Source organism: Tupaia chinensis, unplaced genomic scaffold, assembly GCF_000334495.1.
Source record: "Tupaia chinensis unplaced genomic scaffold, TupChi_1.0 Scaffold000094_1, whole genome shotgun sequence".
In the NCBI taxonomy this organism is placed as follows: Eukaryota; Metazoa; Chordata; class Mammalia; order Scandentia; family Tupaiidae; genus Tupaia; species Tupaia belangeri.
Genome location: NW_006159556.1, coordinates 4,170,758 through 4,193,849, shown reverse-complemented (window position 1 = coordinate 4,193,849; position 23,092 = coordinate 4,170,758). Strand labels below are relative to the sequence as shown.

The 23,092-nt window shown below is 44.4% G+C and overlaps 1 protein-coding gene across 1 annotated transcript in view; it reads right to left on the bottom strand.

Moving 5' to 3' along the window:
• SLC10A6 (solute carrier family 10 member 6) overlaps positions 1 to 19,264 on the bottom strand; it is a 25,476-nt gene extending 6,212 nt beyond the window's left edge. The window contains exons 1-4 of the mRNA XM_006143269.3: positions 18,879 to 19,264; positions 7,590 to 7,708; positions 4,820 to 4,908; positions 3,325 to 3,500 (exon numbers count right to left, since the gene is read on the bottom strand). Coding sequence (XP_006143331.1) covers positions 3,325 to 3,500; positions 4,820 to 4,908; positions 7,590 to 7,708; positions 18,879 to 19,249 — 755 coding nt within the window. The 5' untranslated portion in view covers positions 19,250 to 19,264. The remainder of the gene's footprint in view (positions 1 to 3,324; positions 3,501 to 4,819; positions 4,909 to 7,589; positions 7,709 to 18,878) is intronic.
• Between the last annotated feature and the right edge of the window lie 3,828 nt (positions 19,265 to 23,092).

Here is a 23,092-nt window from a genome sequence, read left to right as displayed (position 1 = left end):
CGGAGAATATTGTGCCTTATCCCAGCAAGAACCACCGGCAGTTGGTGGAGCATGTGGCCCTTCCCTAGGCCGCGGCTCTTGCAGCCTGTGAGGGTCAGCCCACACATCGCCTATGCCTGTGAACTGGTTTGGTGACTCACTGGGTGTCAGGATTTCTCTTGGTAGCTTTGTGGAATGGATCAATGAAGAGAACCTCGAAGCGTTTGTACCGATCCAGTAGGAATTCAGGGCTCTCAACTCCACAGTGGTGTCCAGCTGGCTCCTCTGCAGCAGACTAGGGGCTCTGAGCAGGTGTTAGCTGGTTACCACCAGGGACAACAGGCCTGCCATGGGCTGCACTCTTAGTACCTGGGCACGTGCGGCCCCGAGGGCACCGTGTGTGCCCTATGTCCTATACGTGACATAGCCTTGCTTAGCCTTGTCTCGGTCTGTGTGCTTTATCTGACCAGGTGCAGTGGGGAGCCCTGGGGAGCACAGAGATGACAGTACTGCCAGTCGTGGACTCTCAGAAGAAAACACATCACATCGAGCTTCCTCCGTGGCTCCTGAATGAGCATGAACACACTCATTTAGGCTTACCTGATAGCTGCTGCCAGATGGAAAGGACGGTTTTTCTTTCATGATTCTTTTCTGGCTTTTGAAAGTAGTATAGGCTATTGCCCTGGCACAGTGGTTAAGGGAGACAGATCCCACGTGGCCAACCAGGGTCTGAATCCCAGACACAGCTGCTTGAAACACACATCAGGTCCATGTGCTCGTGTGCCTCAAATCCCAACAGGATAGAGAAATGGAAGAGAAGGGACTATGGTCTGATGACACCCCACTGGGGGTTGCTCTCTCCCCTCCTCCCTCTCTCTTTGGCTTTCTCTGATGAGTGCATGCACCCTCCAGCAACTAAAAAAAAAAACAAGGTAGTACAGAGCCAGAGTGGCATGGTGGTTCAGGCAGCTGAATCCCACATGCCTGGCTGTGTGGTTTGAGTCCCAGACAAAATGGCTTGAGAGCCATGCTGGGCAAATGTGCGTACATGCCCAAAATCCTAAGAGGAGCATGAAGGAGAGTGGATTGTGGTGTGGCCATTCATTTTAGGAAGCATTTTCTCACTTTCCCTCTCTCTGTCTCTGGTAAACACACACACCCCATAGCAAAAGAAGAAAAGAAAAAACTATTTTAAAAAGAAGTAGTGGGGCCAGCAGTTGGCGTAATGGCCATGTCACTGAACTCCCATGTAATCGACCGCAGTTCAAGTCCCGGACCTGGTGGCTTAAACTCATGCCAGGCGCAAGTGCGTACATGCCCAAGATCCTGAGAGGAGAATGGAGGAGAAGGGATTGTGACGTGGCCATCCCTCCTGGGGGGTGATTTCTCACTTTCTGTCTCTGTGTCTCTCTATGTCTTTCTGGTGAGCGCATTTGCCCTATAGCAAAATAATAATAATAATAATAATAATACCTCTCAAAAAAAAAGTAGTACATACTTATTTTATTGATAAAATTTAGAAAATATACCAAGAAAATATTAAATAACTAAAATTAGCCTTAATCTCATCATTCAATATTAAACACTATTACCATACAATGTGTTTCTTTCAGTATTTTTTCATGCATAGAAATGTTTTGCCTTATTCTATATTTTTCAAAGAATTATTTTATTTCACTTTATTATTTGCTTATTTTAATTGGACCAGAGAGGGACAGAAAGAGGGAGAGTAAGAAAGTGAGACAGCAAGCTACCAGGTCCGGGACGCAAACCAGTCAGTCCCTTGGGATTCCAAGTACCCTTAACCACCACGCCACCTGCTGGCCCCAGCTTTTTTCTATATTAAGTGGGAACAAAATACATGCCGTTTTCTATTTAATTTTAACTTTCTCTCGAGTATTTCCAAATTCATTAAAACTGATGTATCATATTTATCTTAGGGACACATCATGAATTAAATAGCTCCCTATCGTTAGATATTTAGATTGTTTCCATTTTTATATTTATAAATAACACTACATTAGCATTTTAGCACATCAATACTCGTGTCCACATCAGATAGTGCTAACTTCAAAACAGATTTTAAAAGCAAAATGACTAAGTTAACGACTATTAACATGTAAAAAGCTATTGCTATGACACTAAGCTGCCTTCCGGAGAGCTCGTACCAATTTCCGTCCCCTCCATCATGTGACAATGCTCATCTGGTTCAGGCGTAACAGAGGAGGGCATTCTCGTTTTTAATATTTCACAGAATTTGCACATTATATGCCACAATTTGTAATAAAAATATTTAAGACACATTACTATCTTATTTCTCAAAGCTATGCCTCCACTTTTCCTCTTATATCCTATAATTAGCGATTTTTAAAAATTTAGCACAAATAATGGATAAGGACTTAATCTCTTGAAAGTGCTAATGTCCTAAAAACTGATTTCTATATTCAACGAAACAGTATCATTCTTCCTAAGTTAATACTGGAATAAGAAGAGAAATGTGGGGGCCAGCAGGTGGCATGGTGGTTAAGGCGCTGGACTCACACATGGCCGACTATGGTTTGAGTCCTGGGCCTGGTGGCTTGGCTCACCCTCTCTCTCTTTCTCAGTCTCTCTGGTAAGCTCATATGCCCTACAGCAAATTTTAAAATAATAATAATAAATAAAATTAAATAAATAATTATTAAAAAGAAAAAAAAAAAGAAATGTATCCCCGTCTCACCCCAATCTTGATTTCACAAATTACAATTTACCCATTTGGGCCTTTCTTGGTTGACATAAAGAATTTCCATCTCAGGGAATGAATGTAAATTAATTTAAAAAAATTTCAGAAGAAAAAAAAGCATTAAAAATACTTATTTGATGACTACAGTTAAGCTACATAGACCTAGTTAGGTGCTACTTTATAGTATGTTCATTCTATTCACTGAGGTTTATGCCTGAAGTCAGACTTGTGTTCACGGATATGTACATATCAGCTGTGCTTGCTATTGAAAATATTTAGATTTATTAAGATATTTAGTGAAACAATAAAATGGGGGAGGCATAGAAAGCAACAATAGATACCAGACACAGTGTGGGAGGAGGGTGGGAGATGGCAGAGGGTGAGATAGGGAATCAAAGACGGGGAAAAAAGGCAAAATATACAGAAAACAAGAAATGGAAAATGATTTGTTGACAATAAAAAAAAAAAAAAAAAAGAATTTCCATGATCTCTTCACCCTCTCAGTGCTGAGCTGTCCTGTTCCATTCTCTGTGCAAGTCTAACCCTTCATGCCTCCTGATCTAGCCAGGCAGCAAAACCTGCCAGCACCTTCCTCTGAAAGTTCATGGGTTATTTCATCGTACCTTTGCCAAGACTGGTGGGTAAGAAGTGCCAGGAGAAAGCCCATGATGTGGCCGATCAAAGGAAAGATGAAGCCGATGGTCAGAAGGGCAGTGTCTGAGTTCCAGTAGTCTTTTGCCAGCACCACACCAGCGACCGCGACCACCAGCAGGAGGACCCCACCGATGATGGCCCCGAGCTGCGTCAAGGCAATAAAACAAGCACATGTAAACATCACAGCTTCAGTTTTAAGCTTTCTTTATTTCCTGAGGTTGGGAGACACGGGTCCCTACACCTTGATCCTATCCCCACATGTGGCAGCCAACCAGGATCACGCATGCCCACATGCTCAGGCAGGCCAAGGACACGAACCTGCTGCTTCCCAGATGGTCTCTAGTTCCCTGCAGCACCTCCCTACTGCCTGTGTGCCTGTCGCTGGCCATACAGCATGACCTTTTTGTTCCATGATGTAAAGTCCATCAAGGCTCTAAAAGGTTTGAAACCTTGAGTTCCAAAGTGGTCAAGTGACTTGACTCGGCTAGATAAGGGTGAGGTCCAACACAAATCTAAGGCCTCTTATTCTAGGTAACACGCTTTCCCTTCAGGTAAAGGATTTCGTCAGAAGGACTGGAGTGTTTAGATGGATAGGACAAAGCTGTGAACTAAGTGGAACGGCTGACAGCAAGCATCCAGCACCCTAACAACTCTGAGACCCCTCACTGGTAACGTGCTCTCAGAAGTCTGCCTTCTACTGAGCTGATAGAGCAAGGCTTAAAGAAGGGGAGGGGGGCCAGCAAGTGGCATAATGGTTAAGGTGCTGGACTCCCACATGGCCAATGGCAGTTCAAGTCCCAGACCTGGCAGCTTGCTTTCTCACTTTCTCTCTCTCTCTCTCTGGTCAAATTAAATAATCGTAATAACAAAATAAAAGAATTCTAAAAGGAGGGCTGGCAGGTGGCATGGTGGTTGAGGGCGCCGGACTCCAAAATGGCCAACTGTGGTTTGAGTCCTGGCCCTGGCAGCTTACTTTCTTGCTTTCTCTCTCTCTTTCTCTCGCTCTCTCGCTCTGTCCCTCTCTGGTCAAATTTAAATAAATAAATAAAATAATTCTAAAAAAGAAAAAGAAGGGGAGAAGGGCCAGCAGGGTAGCACGCTGGTTAAGGTGCTGGACTCCCACATGGCCAAAAGGGTTGGAGTCCCAGACCTGGTAGCTTGCTTTTTCACTTTTCTTTCTCTCTCTCTCTCTCTCTTCACTTTTCTTTCTCTCTCTCTCTCTCCTCCCTGGTGAGTACACATGCCCTATAACAAATTTTTAAAATAATGATAAGTAAAATTAAATAAATAATTATTTTTTAAAATTTAAAAAGAAGGGGAGGAAACCGAGGACTGAATCCAACACTGCAGGACACAAGGACACACAGGAAAACTGCTGGGCACACTCGCTCATCCCAGTCTCCACCTACTGACGTCCTCCGCGCCCCCGAGTCTAGCACGTGTGACCCACGCGGAGCCGCTCACCTTGAGGATGATTTGGGACTGTTTTGACCATTTATAATTCACATAGACACCGAAGGCCACAGGAATGGTCAGGCACGCCAGGGTAATTCCTAAAGAGAAGAGTGAGCCATCAGACAGTGTCCCCTCTCGCCGAGTAGCCCAGGCCTTCTTGACAATTCCTGTTTCAATTATTTAACAGCTTCGATAAAGCTGCATTTTATTTCTGCATCCACTTCCAAAACACAGCAAAAAAGTCTGTGGAAGACAGTCTCTGGAGGGTGTGATCTTAGTGACTGCCGCCACACCCGTGCCTGCTTTCCCTCGCAGAATCCCTCTGACAACCACAGGGAATTGTAGAGACAAAAGCCAGTGTAAGGATGAAAACACAAGGCCATTTCACGTCAGCAAAATCCTCTGGTCACAATAGCTAGGTGTCACCCCTCTACAAGCATAGCTATTGTTCCCCTACTTGAGGCCAATGAGTCATCTGCCCCACAAAGTAAAGAGACCTATCACAGACAGAATGGCATCTGTTACTCCACCACAGCAATTTCTCACGTTCTCTGAGCGTAGCCGGGGAACCCAAAGGTGGGTCGAAAACACACCTTTTAATTAGCACAGGTGAATCTAGGCATTTAAGGCAGTCCCAGTAGAGCCGAGGTGACCGCCCACTCGCCCACGGGAGCCACCCTTGTGTTCCAGGGCCACCTTCCGAGTCTGCAGAAGCCTAATTCCCTGCTCAAAAGCTATACACGTTGCTCCTAATACTTCAGGCTTTAGTTGTTAATGAGCGCCTTCCAGGACATGGTATCAAAACAGAATATACCAGCCAGCTGTGGTGGCAAAGGCAGCGAGGTGCCCTGCATGGTGACTGAGGCCACATGGGAGTCCCAGGTTCGGTTCCCTGCCCAACCTAAAACTGGCTGGGCGTGGTGGCAGCTTGCCGATGGCCCTAGCTAACTGGGAGGCTGGGACAGAGTACTGATCAGAAAAATCCACACGTAAGTAAAATCACGGTTTCTAAGTGAAGGTTTCATTCAAATTTTATATATTCAATGGCCTCTAGCTAAGATCAGGAGAAAGCTGTATTCATGGTTGTGAACTATGGGTCGTGAGTTATAATCCCTCCAGGTGCTTAACTGAGACCCCAGATTGACACTTTCGAGTTTTAAAAATCTTAGTTTCTTTCTCTTCTTCAAAGACTCTGATCAAGAGGGGAACCATGTCGCTGAACTCCCATGTAGCCAACTGTGATTCGCGTCCCGGACCAGTGGCTTAAACTCACGCCGGGTGTGTGTGCATGCGTACCCAAGATCCCAAGAGGAGAATGGAGGAGGATTGTGGTATGTCCATCCCCCTGGAGGGTGATTTCTCACTTTCTGTCTCTCTGTCTCTCTCTGTCTTTCTGGTGAGCGCACACACCCTATAGCAAAAACCTCTCCAAAAAAAAAAACACATGGCTGACTAACAGGCAGATCATTTTACTGCATTTCTCTTCCAAGTCCAGTAAGTTCACAGACACCTTTAGAAAAAGGGGCGTGGTGGTTAAGGGCACTGGACTCCCACATGGCTGACTACGGTTCAAGTCCTGGACGTGGCAGCCTGCTTTCTCACTTTCTCTCTCACTCTTGCTCTCACTCTATCCGTCTCTAGTCAAAATTAAATAAATAATAAATAAATAAAATTCTTTAAACAAAAAAAAAAAACAAAAAAAGGGCAGGGTTTAATGAGAAATAACACTCAGGAAGGGAGACAATGAAAGAGATATGGGCATGGCCATACCACGCAGAGGGACCTTAAATCAGTAGGATTCATTTCCATTCAACATGTAAGAAAAGTGAAGGTTCAGGGGCCAGCAGACAGCGTTATGGTTATGTTGCTGGACTCTTACATAGTCAACTGCGGTTTGAGTCCTAGACCTGGAGGTTTGAAACATGCCAAGAACATGTGTGTGTGTGCCCAAAATCCTGAAAGGAGAATGGAGGAGAAGGGATTGTGGCATGGCCATCCCCTCTCGGGGGTGATTTCACACTTTCTGTCTCTCTCTCTGGCAAGCACACATGCCCTATAGCAAAAATCTCTCTTAAAAAAAGAAAAGCAAATGCTCACAGGCAGTGTGAAAGATGAAGCTAGAGAAACTAAGGTCTAAGTTTAACTTTGGGTCATAGAAAATCCGTTTGCTTTATAGTCTAATGTTATAATTTTTTTAAAAAAGTAAGTTCTCTACTTTTTAACGTTTTTCTCTTTCTTTTTTATATTGCTAGAGGACGCATGTGCTTACCAGAGACAGAGTGTTGGAGAAAGAGAGAAAGCGCCCGCATGGGGTGTGGTCATGCCATCCTTCTCGGTTCTCCATCCTGCTGGGATTCAGGAATGCACACGACACATGCACCTCCTATTTTGCCAGCCACTGGGACTGGGTTTTAAATTGCACTTGGCCATGTGGAATCCAGCTCTCTTAACCACGAGGCTAAGAGGCCAGCCCTCTTTCTTTTCAAAAGTATACACTTGCAGAGGTTGAGTCTGAACTTCGCAGTCAGTTTCCCAAGTCAGAGTCCAGCTCGGCACTTAAGAAGCTGCGCTATCTTGGTCATGTTACCTGGACTTTAAGCCTGAAAATCTAGCAAGTTGAACGAGTATTAGAATCGACACTGTAGCATTATTTAGAGAATTAAGTTAGGTAATACCAAAAGATCCCTGCATAAGGAGACATGCAATCAACAACAGCTGTAATTATAATTAGCACCATCACCATATTGCCACAGCTCCATTCCGCCAGCCCAGTACTGACCTATGTTCTGATAGGGAATGGAGAGACTCTGCTCAAGGCTCCAGGACCAGGTGTAGAGATAAAGGCAGAGGGGCATCATTCCCAGGGCAGCCACAGTGGAGCAGGTGGTCATACTGATGCTGGAAGTAGAATGAAAACAACGCTTAGGAGGGAAAGTTGGAAATTAAGAATTTAGTCTGTACCAGAAACAGCTCTTGAGATGCATTCTTCGCGGTTACATGGTCTAACTACTCAGAACTTATTTCAACCCCTATAATTCAGTGATCAATGCATGTTATTTGTGGTCTAGAAAAAGATTTTCAGGGGCTAGCAGCTGGCGTGGTGGGTAAGGGCGCTGGGTTCCCACCTGGCTGGTTCAAGTCCCAGACCTAGCAGCTTGCTTTCTCACTTTCCCTCTCTCTTTCTCTCTGGTCAAATAAATAAATAAAGTTAAATACAATAATGCTTAAAAAAAAATAAAAAAAAAGAGAGAGAGAGAGATTTCCAGCAGTTCTTGTCATCCATCAATTAACTTATATTTATTTGACTATCTATTTGCCCTAAGCATTCAGCTAGATGTTACAGGATCCCTTCTGTTTTTACACTCTGTGTGCGGGGGCGGTGGGGGGGAGATTGTGTGTGTATGCCCCCATGGTGTTTTGCACACAGGGTCTCTTCGTGTCTCCTACCTCAGCCTCCTGAGTAGCTGAGACCACAAGGGCACACAACCACACCAGCCTTTAGGGTGGGATGGAATCGAACCCAGGCCTCGCATATGGCCTCAGCTTGCTGGGTAGTGGTGTCTGTGGTGCCCTTCTGTGGCTGGGCCATATGGTTCATCTATGATTATTATTATTATTATTATTGAGAAATAAGTCACAGATCATAAAATTCATCATATGAAAGTATTCAAATGAGCAAGTGTTAGTACAGTCACAGGATTGCACAGTAACAGCAGGATTTCCAGAATATCACTCCAAAAACAAAGCTCATCCCCACTATCAGTCCCTCTCCATGAACTCACCTCCCCAGCCCCTGGCAAGGAGGCAAGTATAGGATTCTGCATGTATAGGATTACCTATCCTGGACATTTTATAGAAGGTACCTGCAAATATTTTGAGTTTAGCATCTCACTTAGCATAATGTTGCCAATGTCCCCCATGTTTTAGCATATGTCAGAACTTCACTATTCATGGCTTTTAATACAGTGTATTACATTAAGTTTTGCATACTGAACCAACTTTGCATTTGAGGATAAATCCCACTTGGTCATGGTGTAAAAACCTTTTGTTTTATGTTTCTAGATTCAGTTTGCTAATATTTTGTTGAACATTTTAACATATATATTCATAAAGTCTGAAGTTTTTAATTGTGATGTCTTTAAGTAGTTTTGGTATCAGGAGAATTTTTAATTCCGAAGTTTTTAATTGTGATGTCTTTTTTTTTTTTTTTTTGGAGAGATTTTCACTGTAGGGCGCGTGCGCTCGCCAGACAGACAGAGAGAGACGTAGAGACAGAAAGCGAGAAATCACCCCCCAGGGGGGATGGTCACGCCGCAATCCCTTCTCCTCCATTCTCCTCTCGGGATCTTGGGCATGCACGCACACGCGCCCGGCGTGAGTTTTAAGCCACCGGGTCCGGGACACGAACTGCGGTCGACTACGTGGGAGTCCAGCGACATAGCCATTACGCTAACTGCTGGTTCCCAATTGTGATGTCTTTAAGTAGTTTTGGTATCAGGAGAATTGGAAGAGCAAGTTAAAATGCCACAGAGCTGACCTGGGCCTGCTCAGTGTGACGGGTCACTAACCACCTGCCAGGAAGAAGTCCCTCAGATACTGCAGGGCGTAGATTCGTACTGGAGAGAGCAGAGACCCTGTAGCCACTGGCTCTCAGAGCCAGCAGGATAGAGGGAGAGAGGGAGCCAAACCATAGAGAAAGGGAAGCTATGTGACATGCTAGTCTAAGTTAAAAATTCTCTTCCAATTCCAGTGTTGTATAACTCTATGACTAGAAATGGGAACCGAAGTAGAGCAATGGGTTAGAGTAAAAGGTAAGGCTTCTGGCCTCAAATACTCTGTCTCTTGCTCATTGAAGAAAGAAAGAAACTTTTTTTTTTTAAAGAGGTTTTTTGACTTAGGGTACATGTGCTCACGGGGGAGAGAAAGACAGTGAGAGGGAAAGTGAGAGCACATGTGCTCACAGAGGAGAGAGAGAAAGACAGTGAGAGGGAAAGTGAGACATCGCCCCCTAGGGAGGACGGCCATACCACTACACCCCAGAGTCCTGAAAGGAACTCCACATCACATCACTTTAATCTTGAACTTCCGGGGAATTAACACGGTATTTCCTGCCCGCACAGCTTTGGCTCAAACAGCAGAGAGGTAAGTTTTGGTGACTGTGGAAAGCAAAGCCTGATTCTACGTCCCCCATGGCCTCAGAAGTTGCTTCCATCTTTACAACTGTTCGAGTCAGCGGTCATCACGGTAATGGCCAAGGACGGCAATAGCTCTCCACCAGGTACGGATGCCGAGGGAGCTGTGAAGCACACGGGAGCACGTGTGACTGCAGCGCAAAGGCACAGCTTCATTTTGCTGCTAGGAGCTCCGAGGCAGCTTAAGCAGAGGATGCAGCCAACTGGATCTCACGACTATTCGCACATAGAGGAAAACCTGGCAAAACCTAACTTCAATATAACAAGATTCCACTTGTATTAAGAAGGATGGCGTCAGCATCCTCTAACTATTACAGAGAATAATGAAACAGATTCAGCAAGTCTGGACAAACGGGAAAATCCTGACTCTACCTTAAACAGGGAAGTTACACATATGCACATTACATTAAAATGTAGTGTCAATGACATTTCCCAATTGGGGTTGAAATTATCCAAATGTTGTTTTCATATTAAACTCACAAAATCAGGAACTCTGCATTCCTACTGGTGGAGAAAAAAAAAAAAAGTTCTGGCTAGCCACATAGACAGAAAATCTATAGATCACGTCAATAGACTTGACCTGGGCAAAAGTTCGAGGCCCGGTTTTCCATCCCCAAATATGCTACCTTTGTCTGCTGCCTCCTAATAATAACAACAAGCATTTATTAAGCACTAGCTGCTAGGTATTGTGCCTCATGATTTAATATACATTTTCTCCTTTCAGGCACACAATAACTCTGTGTAGGTATTCTTTCTATTTTATAGACAAGGAAACTAAAGTATAGAGAGTTACAGAAGCTTAGATGAAGTCACACGGACTCATTCCCAGGTTCTGTCTCCCAGGTCTTAGCCACAGAGGACCTTCTGTTCTCCACCAGACTGTCAGACAGATTTGAAGAATCTCTCCTCCCCACAGAGGTTTTTGCCTTAGGGCACGTGCACTCACTGGGAAGACAGAGACAGAGACATTTAGAGGGAAAGTGAGAAACCAGGGGGAATGACCACACCGCAATCCCTTCTCCTCCATTCTCCTCTTGAGATTTTGGACATGCACATACACATGCCCAGTGTGATTTTTCAAGCCACCATGTCCAGGGCTCAATCCACAGTCAGCTATCGGGGAGACCAGCGATGTAACCACTATGCTATCTGCTGGCCCCAGACCCAAAGAATCTTAAATCCCATTTCCAGGGTCTCTGCTGAAGATGCAAGAACTAATTGAAAGTCAAAGTTGGCCACTGAACTCCCCAGGCTCCACCACCTCCAATGGTCAGAATCCTTTCTCTGTGGCTAAGGACATAAACATACTGATCCTCAGAGAAGAATGGACCTCTAATATATCAAAAGTTGTCAAACTAAAAACACTGGGAGTTGTCCTGCATTGAAATAATAAACGCAATGCATTTTGTAGGTAGTTTTTGTAACAGACACGGACAATCAGAAACTTTCTTTCAGCCATCCACTCAGTTTTATCAAATGCGCCAGTGCAGACAAGCCCCACAGAAGCCGCAGACCTAGTGGCCGAGGCACGTAAAAAGCCCACCTCCCACAACGCCTTCCAACAGAGGATGAGAAAGAACTGCTATTTGGGTTTATGGGGACCGAGGCGAGCAGAGAAGCCTCTCTGACAGATAGTTTCAGGAGAAACTGGAGTAGGGGAATAGGTGATCTGGACTTCATGGTTTGCTTTTCTTTTACTTTTCTTTTTATTTAGTTAGTTCATTTTTGCTATAAGACTTGTATGCTTGCAGAGAGACACAGAGGGAAAGGGAGAAAGCACCCATCCCCTGGGGGGGAGGGGAATGACCATGCTGCAATCAATTCCATCTCCTCCATTCTCCTCCAGGGGTTTGGGGCATGCACAGACAGGCGTGCCCCGTATTTTTTCTTTTCTTTTTTTTTTAACTATTTATTTATTCGTTCATTTATTTTTAGTTTGACCAGACACAGAACGAGAAAGGGAAAGTAAGAAAGCAAGCCATCAGGTCCAGGACTTGAACTGTGGTCAGCCATGTGGGAACGTCCAGCACCTTAACTACTATACCAGCTGCTGGTCCGATATTTTTCAAGCCACTGGGTCTAGAACTTGAACTGCACAGTAGGCCATGTAGGATCCAGTGCCTTAACCACATGCCACCTGCTAGCCCCTATTTTTTCTTTTTCTGTTGTCACAGAACACTTAATATTTAACCTCAAATCCACTGCAGACTATATACCAAGGATAACTGAAAGCAGAGACTCCAATACATAGGTGTGCACCTGTGTTCACGGCAGCATTATTCACAATAGCTGGAAGGTGGAAATAACCCATGTGTCCACGGACGACTACAGAAAATATGATACACATTCACAAGGGAACATTATCCAGCCTGGAAAAGAGGAAGTTCTGGTACATGCTACATGGACGAACCTTGAAGACACTATGCTAAATTAAATAAACGAGACAAAAAAGGACAAATATTTTGTGATTTCACTTACATGAGATACCTAGATAAGTCAAATTCGCAGACAGAAAAAGGAATGATCATTTCCAAGACCTGGAAGGACAAGCCCACTGTTATTTAATGGAAACAGAGTTTCAGTTTGGCAGTAAGAAAAAGTTTTGGAGCTGGATGGTGGTGATGGTTAACAACAATGTGATTGTACTCAGTGCCATTTAACTGTATAGTATGTGGTTAAAATGGTACATTTTGGGGACCGCATGTGGTGTGATGGTTGAGGGCACTGGACTCCCACATGGCTGATTGCGGTTTGAGTTCTAGACATGGAGGCTTGCTTTCTCACTTTCTCTCTCTCTCTTGGTCTGTCCTTCTCTGGTCAAATTAAAGAAAAAATAATAATAAATAAATAAATAATGTTAAATAATTCTTAAAAAATGGTAAATTTTTAAAAGTTTACTTCTCCCATGAGTGAGACACACAGAAAGACAGAGAGACTGCACTCCCAAGAGGGCCTGGATGCTGTGACCCATACCCAGCCTCAGCCAGCCTTGGACCATGGACACGCCCATGCCCAGTGTACTCAGGAAGGTCTCTAATTGCAAACTCAGGGAGCTCAGCCTCACAGAGAGTCACGCTTTGCCACTGCTCCACTGTCTGGCCTGTATGTTATATATATTTTACAAAAACATAAAAGGAACCCAGTGACATGGCTGATTGCGGTTTGAGTTCTAGACATGGAGGCTTGCTTTCTCACTTTCTCTCTCTCTCTTGGTCTGTCCTTCTCTGGTCAAATTAAAGAAAAAATAATAATAAATAAATAAATAATGTTAAATAATTCTTAAAAAATGGTAAATTTTTAAAAGTTTACTTCTCCCATGAGTGAGACACACAGAAAGACAGAGAGACTGCACTCCCAAGAGGGCCTGGATGCTGTGACCCATACCCAGCCTCAGCCAGCCTTGGACCATGGACACGCCCATGCCCAGTGTACTCAGGAAGGTCTCTAATTGCAAACTCAGGGAGCTCAGCCTCACAGAGAGTCACGCTTTGCCACTGCTCCACTGTCTGGCCTGTATGTTATATATATTTTACAAAAACATAAAAGGAACCCAGTGAGTCCTTTATAAACCAGGAGACTGAGATCCAGGGAGGTAAACTAAATTGCTCAAAGGCACACAACTCTTTGAGCAGAGACTAAAACACAGACTCTGGACCCAGTGTTCTTTCGCCTGCCTCATGAGATAATAATAGTTCATATGGCTTTTTGTGCCAGGTAAGGCTGAAAGCACTTTCTTTTTAGAAGTGTTTGTTTGTTTGTTTTGGTTTTTGTTGTTTTGGGGTGTTTGTTTGTTTGTTTGCCGTAGGGCATGTGTGCTCACCAGAGACAGAGACGATGAGAAATCATGCCCTAGGAAGAACAGCCCTGCCGCCATCCCTTTTCCTGTATTCTCCTCCTGGAATCTTGGGGGCACATGCACAAGCACCCGGAGTGTTTTTCAAGTCACCAGGTCTAAAATTCAAACTGCAGTCGGCCATGTGGGAGTCCAGTGTTGTAACCATGATGCCATCTGCTGGCCCTAAGACTCCAAGTGCCTCATGTATATTAACTCAGTCAGTGACAACTCATGAGGTAGGTATGTTTCTCCTCATTTTAAAAGTGAGCATAGAGAATTTACACAATCTGCCAAGATGACCCAGTCAGTAGGTGACAGAGCTACTTTCTGTTCCCACAGTGACACACGTAACTGTACTGCCAAATCTTAATTTCCATGTCCTACCTTCGGAGGCAGGAATTCCGTCCATCTCTAATGTCCTCAGTTCTTCACCCCTGCCTAATCCACCCTCTGAGTAACGGGAGCTTGCAACATATCCATTCAAAACAGAACACCTATGTCCGCACTGCTTGAATCTGGGTGGCCTCGCGATCTGTGTTGGCCTATTAAATGTGGCGAAAGTGATGATGAACCAGTTCCAGGCCCAGGCCCTTTCTCAGAGCCTGTGTCACTGCCATGTGATTAGGTCCAGGCTGGTCTGCTGGGAACCGAGACTGTGGAGGAGAGCCTAGCTGTCCCAGCTAAAGCCATCAAACATCATCTAAGGAAACCCCAAATATTGCAGGTAAGCAAGATCAGCCAAACTCAGCCCGACAACAGGATTTTTTGTAAGAACTAATCATTTATTTTTATTATTTTTTAGAGTTTTTTTGTTTGTTTGTTTGCTTGCTATAGGGCATGTGCGCTCACGAGAGAAACAAGGAGAAACAGAGAGACAGAAAGTGAGAAATCACCCCCCAAGAGGGGCTGACCTCAGTCCCTCCTCCATTCTCCTCTCAAAATTTTGGGCACACATGTCCAGCATGAGTTTCGACCCACCGGGTCTGGAACTCGAACCATGGTAGACTACATAGGAGTTCACCAACATAACCATTATTCCACGTGTTCATGTGCTCACCAGAGGGGAGTGGGGAAAGGGAGAAAGCAAGCCGTCAGGTCTATGACTCAAAGCATGGTTGGCCACAGTACCTTAACCACCATGCCACCTGCTGATCCCCACAGGATACATTCTAAGGCTCTTCCTATATAGCAATCAATCACTTTCTTGAACCATTACAAGAAAAGATAACACTGTAACTGGAGGGGACAAAATAAGGCCAGTTCACATTCCAGGTTGTGGAAGAAACATGGACAAAAGGAGGATAGGAGAAGGCGAGGCATCCTTAGAGAACATGGAGTAATCCGTGTGACTGTAACCCAGGCGTGCCTGATGGGTCATGGGAAGGAAACCTAGACAAGTGGGATAAACTGCTCAGTGGTTCCAACCAGCCAGCAGGTTGTGAAAAGCCCGTTCATTTGAGAAGCGTGTTCATTTTCTACTGACAGCACCATGAGGTAACATGGTCTTGTGATGGTCAGTTACAGAAAAGAAACCCAAATGCAGGATTCGAAGAAAGACAACCTGACCCCAGAGCCCACCTTATCCATTTACTACAAACCATGACAGAAGGAGTAAGGTGCAGAGACCAGTCACAAAAATACAGCAACTGGGGAACCAGCAGTTAGCATAATGGCTATGTCGCTGGACTCCCACGTAGTCGACCGTGGTTCGAGTCCTGGACCCAGTGGCTTACACTCACGCCAGGTGCGTGTGCGTGTGTGCCCAAGATCCCGAGAGGAGAATGGAGGAGAAGGGATTGCGGCGTGGCCTACCCCCCGGAGGGTGATTTCTCACTTTCTGTCTCTCTCTGTCTCTCTGAGAGCATAGGCACACTATAGCAGAAACCTCTCTTTTTAAAACAAAGTCATTTTATTGGTAATCAATTGTTAAAAGAAGGAATACACTTGGATTTTGTTTCACTCAATACTAAATTTTCTCCTATTTAAGAATCTTGCTGAGAATTAAGATTTTAATTTTCTTGTATCCATAAGCTTTTGAAAATCCAATATTTAGTCCCCATTTCAAATTTTCATTTCCTACAGTTTTTTGCTCATTTGTTTGTTTTTTAAAGAATTGTTTTATGTAACTTTATTTATCTATTTACCTATTTATTTTAATTTGACCACAGAGTGATAGAGAGAGAAAGAGAGAAAGTGAGAAGTCTCCCAGTCTGGGATTCAAACCGCAGCCAGCTATGTGAGAGTCCAGCACCCTTAACCACCATGCCACCTGCTGGTCCTGTTTGTTTGTTATGTTTATGAGACTCAAAATAAAAATTTAGAAAGAAAAAGAAACATAGCTAAAATTTATTACCTATCTTCTATGTGCTGAGTGAGAACAATACACACACAGACACACACACATGCACACACACATCCTACTTAAAATGTGGGGATGGGACCAGCAGATAGCGTAATGTTTACATCACTAGACTCCACGTAGTCGACCACGGTTCGAGTCCCAGACCAGGCAACTTAAAACTGACACCAGGCACATGTGTGTGCATGCCCAGAATCCTGAGAGGAGAATGGAGGAAAAGGGATTGCAGCATGACCATCCCCACCCCGGGATGGGGGGTGATTTCTCAGTTTCTGTTTCTCTGTCTCTCTCTCTCTCTCACGCATCCTATAATAAAAATCTCTCAAAAAAAAAAAAAAAAGAGTTAATTAAGGGGAGAGCTGGCAAAGGGAAATCAAATGAGACTTCTTGATTGTTTTTATGTTAACTAATAAGAGATAAAGATAATAGGGGCCAGCAGATGACATAATGGTAACATCACTGGACTCCCACATAGTCGACTGTGGTTCAAGTCCTGGACCCAGCAGCTTAAAAATGCACACTGAGTGTATGCACATGTGCCCAAAGTCCTGAGAGGAAAATGGAGGAGAAAAGATTGCAGTACGCCATCCCCTCAATGGGGAGTGATTTCTCGTTTTCTGCCTGTCTGTATGGCAAACGCACATGCCCTATAACAAAAATCTCTCTTAAAAAAAAAAAAAGATAATAAATTTTCTCTTTCACAGAACAGAAATGTTTGAGAAAACTGTTTAAAGATTTGTGCTTCTACTCAAAACAGAAGATCTAGTGGTGTTGCTAAGTGTCATGGGAAAAACATACCTAAATTGCAAACTAACGTAACACATGTGTGAATTAAAATCTGCATTCTGCCATACTTGTTTGTAGCAGCTGGCAAGCTATTTAACCAATCTGAATCACAACTTTTTCAGCTGTAAAATTCAGAATAATAAAATTCAGAAAGTGTATTATGACTTTTCCAACAATCCAACAGAAGTTCACTGTCAGTTCCAAAAGCATCTACCCCATGCCTGTCAGGCTACTTAATAAATACTAGTTTTCATTTTCTTTACAAAAACTTTCAGGTCCTGGAATTTATCACCTATACGTGAACTCTGTGCAAAGAGTATTTGTCATTCTGGGTCAGTTAATAATCAACTTCCTTAAGTTTGAATTAGCATATCAATGGCTTAGTAGTAAGATACAAAATTCATCAATTGGTTTAATTTGACTGTCATATAACTGGATAACTAAAAGGCATTGCCATATAAAGTTATTTACTAGTCTATGTGGTATGAGCCCATTAAAATGTACAGGTGAAATATATTCCATACACTGAACATTAGCACATCCAGGAAGCTGGAAACCCAGACCCGCAGCTGACACGATGCCTGACTCCCAGCTCAGTCACCACCTCTGAGTCATTCATTCATTGTGTAGTAAATCTCAACTACATGACGCAGCCAGGAAACAAAGACTGAAATGAATATTTATTTTTTCCTAGGGAGGAGGTGAAACCCTATGTTCATAACTAAGCGAAAACTAGAATTGTTTTTAAGCATTTTTTTTCCCCTAATGTTGGCTCTTCTCCTCTTTTCTCCAATGCTTTTTTCCCCATTAAAACATGAGGGCCGGCAGGTGGCCTGGTGGTTAAAGACGCTGGATTTCCACATGGCTGACCACGGTTCAAGTCCCAAACCTGGTGGCTTTCTTTCTCACTTTCCTTCTCTTTCTCTCTCTCTCTCTGATCAAACTGGAGAATAATAGTAATAATAAGTAAAGTTAAATAAAATAATTATTTATAAAATGAGCTCTAGGATCAGCAGTTGGCATAATGGCTGTGTCGCTGGACTCCCATGTAGTTGACTGCAGTTCAAGTCCCGGACCCAGTGGCTTAAACTCACGCCGGGCGCGTGTGCGTGCATGCACAAGATCCCGAAGGATAATGGAGAAGGGATTACGGCGTGGCCATCCCCCCTGTCTCTGTCTCTCTTTCTGGTGAGCGCACGCGCCCTATAGCCTCTCAAAAAAAAAAGAAAAGAAAAAAAAATGAGCTCCAAGGAGTGATTTCATCTTCATTGAAGTGCAAATAAATAACAGTAAATGTGTCCCAGAGGCATTTATTTCTTGGAAATAAGGTCACTGGCTTACATGATGAGAATGCTAGAGCAGTGATGAACCCAAACATCTGCAAAGCAACAAGGAAGAACAATTTCAGGCACAAGGGCCTGCAAGTTGCTCCCTAACTCAGATCAACAGGCCACCACTGGCAATTAAAGCACTATGAGACGCCCCGAAAGCTCCTTTACCCAGTCCCCTAATACACTTTTTTCATGTTTCCAGCTACCATCACTCCCCCACCTTGACTTCTGTCAAACCGTTCTCTGGCTTCTGTTAAAGAGCCGGTGTCAGAACATGTTCCTGCTCGGGAAGGCCCTGGGTGAGGTGGAGACCTGCTCCAGTACTACACGGGAACCAAATCCCTCTGTCCCAGCAGTAGTTACCGTGCGATTATCGGAGGATGAACACAGCAAAGTAAACTCTGAACTCAGAAAGGGAAGTCCCTCCATGGCTGAATACGTCTCTATAACACTGAGATTCCCAGTGGGCCCTACTAAGAGACTGGCAGAGTTTTCAGCACAGACGTGTCATCATCCCCCAGGTGGGATTAGAGAGGACTTGCAGCAGCTCCCCAGTGGAACTTACCTGAGATCCATATCTCCATCAGCCCAGAAGGTGAAAATGTTAGAGACGGTCCCCCCTGGGCAGCACCCCATGATGAGAACCACGATCGCTTGGGCTGGCTTCAAAGAGAAGCTGACGGCCAGGAGGTAGGCTGCGAGAGGCATGAGCCCGAACTGGCAGAGCAGTCCCACCGCGATGCCCCAGGGTCTCCTGACATGCGACCACAGCTTCTGGATCTCCACAGAGCATCCCAGCGAGAACATGAGCAGCGCCACCATCACAGCTGACAGCACCGTGAAGGCGAGCTCGAGATTCCCATGCGCCTCCAGTCCCCGGGGCAGTTCCTCCTCCGAACTGTTGGGAGGACAGGCCGAGCCGGAGCAGTTTCTCATCTCCTCATCTCCTTGAGGCAGCGTGACAAATGAACGCCAGCAACGGGGCTGGGCAGGTCCATCCTACCACGTTTTGTAATAATGCCACAAAGTCACGCGTGGAGAATCATTCCAAAGAGCCACCCAAGTGACTCATCCTGATCTGATCAATTCATTCACAAGCGGCATTATAAAAGTAGTTACCGTGGGCATGAAACATACCATCAACTGGGATAAGTCAGGCTTTCTACCTCTGTCCTTGCCACGGAATATTCAAGGGAAATGAGACAAGCCAACTTACTGTCGAGTGGAAGGACTGGGCTGTCATCAGCATCTCGCCGTGTGCCAGGAAAGCAGGCTGGATGCCAAGACACCCTTTCTCCACATTCAGCAGGGATTTCAAAGAGCCAGGATGCAACGTGATGTTGAGAAAAAGGCTTATTGGGGGGGGGGGAGGCAGCCCAGCCAAAGCCACGCCTCAGAGCGTCAACAAGGCGTTTCTGTTGAAAACGTTCAGGCAAAAAAAGGCCAGTTAAGGAAATGTTGGGAGGGACTAAGGATCATTTCCAGTTAGTCCCAACTTTTCTTTCCAAGAGAAAAGCAGTGTTAGTTTCCATTTTTATTGGGTCCTCGGAAACCGACAACCCAGTATTTAGCAGGTTTTCTAATTGTATTTCTATTAGAATTTGTGTTTAAAGCCAGTAATTAAACACCTGTGGGGCCAGCAGGTGGCACGGAGGTTAAGGTGTTGATCCCACAGAGCTGACTGTGTGGTTTGAGCCCTGGACTTGGCGGTTCAAAAATCACACCAGGCATGTGTGCGCGCGTGCTCAAAATCCTAAGAGGAAAATGAAAGAGAGGGGACTGCTGCATGGCCATCCCCCTGGAAGGTGATTTCTCACTTTCTCTCTGTCTCTCTTCAGTGAGCACACACATCCTATAGCAAAACTTTTAAAAGAAAAGGAACACTTGCAAGAATAATACGATGTTAAGCATCTTGATTATATCTCATGAAGCATGTGGAATAATTTAAAGGAGCTGTCACTTTCTTTTGGGGTGAGAGTTATCCTTAAAATGCCATCCCCCTGGGCCTCCTGGTGAAGTCTGGGAATCCTGCAAGGGAAGGGAGTAAGAACTTGGTCTGGAATCTGCAGACGGGGCCTGAGGGCGCCTCCGACCACAGTGCCCGGGGCCCTGCTGTGTGTTCTAACCAGGCACCATTGATGAAACCAGACGAGGACAATGTGGTCCCAAGAAACCAGACCTTCCAAACAGCAGGTGCCACACCTCTCCTCACAGACAGCTCAGTTTATTTGTAGGGCATGGGCTGGTAACAAGGCACACTTTATAAACGCCTGTCAAGAGGAATACTAGCTATGCATTGTTTCATCTTGGAGTAGCAAATTCTTTTCCATGACAAAATGGTCAGGGCATGCTGGCTATACAAAAATGCAAGTCGAATACAAACAAAATTAATTTTAACTGTGTGAAAAAGGATAAAGCACCTTAGGCACACACACCGATGGTGGCTGTGACGTCTAGTTTCCTGGGAGGCTGCCCGAGGTCAGCACAGGGTGTATTTACACCAAGCTGAGCAGACAGTGGACACTGAAGAACAGGGGAACATGCCAGGTGTGTGAATGCATGCCCCAAACCTGATGGCATGGAGGAAAAAGGTAGTGGTGCGACCATGCCTCATCCAGCTCTCTCTTTCTTTCTCTAGTAAACAAACATGCCATCTAGCGATGCGAAATAAAAAAACACGCCGGGAAGTATTACCAAACTAAATGGTTAAACATAGAAAAGGGATCAATATAACTAACAGTTTTCTTTTTCTTTTTCTTTTGGAGAGCTTTTTGCTATAGGGTGCATGTGCTCGCCTGCTCATCAGAAAGACTGAGAGAGACAGAAAGCAAGAAATCCCCCCACCCCCACCACGGGGGAAGGCTATGCCACAATCCCTTCGCCTCCATTCTCCTCTCGGGATCTTGGGCATGCACGCCCACGTGCCTGGCGTGGGTTTAAGCCACTGGGTCCGGGACTCGAACCATGGTCAACTACATGGGAGTCCAGCGACACAGCCATTACGCTAACTGCTGGTCCCAATACAACTAATAGTTTTTAAAAGTACATTAAAATAACAAATTTTGCCAATCAGTACCAAAAAAAAAAAAAAAAAAATTAGGCTTAGGTGCAGTGGTGTGCAATGCTCCGTAATACTGAGAGGCCTTGTGGGAAGGCCCTGGGATTGTGTCCTGAGGTTTCCCTGTGCATTCTGGGCATGTGCTTACACTCATGATCCTGGCTGGCTGAGGCTGGGGTGGACTGTGGCATAGGACCTTCTTGGGGGCATGTCTATCTCAGAAAAAATAAACAAGGATTGATCAATATGGGCCAATTCTTAGCCTAGTGGTTAAGGGAGCCAGATCCTACATGACTGACTGTGGTTCAAATCCTGTCCCTGACAACTCAGAAACCCATTTGGGTATGTGTGTATGTGTGGCCAAAAACCTGACGAGATGGAGAAATGGAGGAAACGGGATTGCAGCATGATCACACCACACTGTGTACGAGCACCGTCAATCAACAAAACAATTCTTTTTAAAAAATTAAGACCTGAGGCCGGTGCGTGGCATGGTGGTTGAGGGTGCTGGACTCTCACATGGCCGACCGTGGTTTCAGTCCCAGACCTGGCAGCTTGTTTTCTCACTTTCCCTCTCTGTTTCTCTCATTCGGCCCTTTCTGGTCAAATTTAAACAAACAAATTAATTAATTAATTAATTAAAGTAGGGTTAAATTAAAATAATTCTTTAAAAAACATACTTAAGTGGGGCCAGCAGGTAGCATGGTGGTTAAGGCACTGGACGTGCCCACATGGCCAACCACGGTTCAAGTCCTAGACCTGATGGCTTGCTTTCTCACTTTCCTTCTCTCTGTGTGTCTATCTTCCTCTGATAAAATAAAAATAAATCGATGAATAAATAAAATTAAATAAATATTTTTTAAATTTTTTTTAAATACTTAAGAGAAGTAAAAATAATTTAAAAAAAAAATTAAGACCAGAACAGCTTCTCAGCCATGTGGTTAAGGCAGCCAAATAGCATGTGGCCAACCAAATAGTTTGAGACCCAGACCAGTGGCTTGAGAAACACGCTGTGTGTGTGCTAAAAATCCCAAAAGGAGAGAGAAGGAGAAGGGATTACAGCATGCCTATTCCCTATGGGGGTGGGGGGGATGCTTTTTCCTCTCTCTCTCTCTCTCTCTCTCTGGTGAGCACATGCACTCTCTAGCAAAAATAATTAAATATAAAAAATCAGACCAAATGGTACAGACAGAATGCTCCCACTCATGTGAAAATAATAAGCACAGAAAGCAACTAAATGGAAAGACTCCCAAATTTTCATAGTGATTATTTCTATATATAGAACTATGCATGACTTTTTTCCTTCTATCTATTATATTTTCTACATTTTGATGTTATCTGAAGTGGCTGTGAATTACTATTTTATAGTAATAAAAAAAGGAACTGATGGGGCAGCAGGTAGCATAGTGGATAAGAGCCCACAAGCCCGACTGCAGTTTAAGTCCTAGACCTGGTAGCTTGCTTTCTCACTCTCTGTCTCTCTGTGTGTGTTCCTCTCTGGTCAAATTAAAATAAATAAATAAAGTAATCCTTTTTGTTTTTTTTTTAAAGGAACTGATGGAAAAGGAGTAAAAATAGAAGATTTACTAATTTTTTTTTTAGTTTTTTTTCCATATAGTCTTTGCTTTTGCCAGAAAGAGACAAAGAGAGGGAAAGTGAGAAATAACCCCCAGGGGAGATGGACACCCCACAACCCCTACTCCCCCATTCTCCTGGGGTTT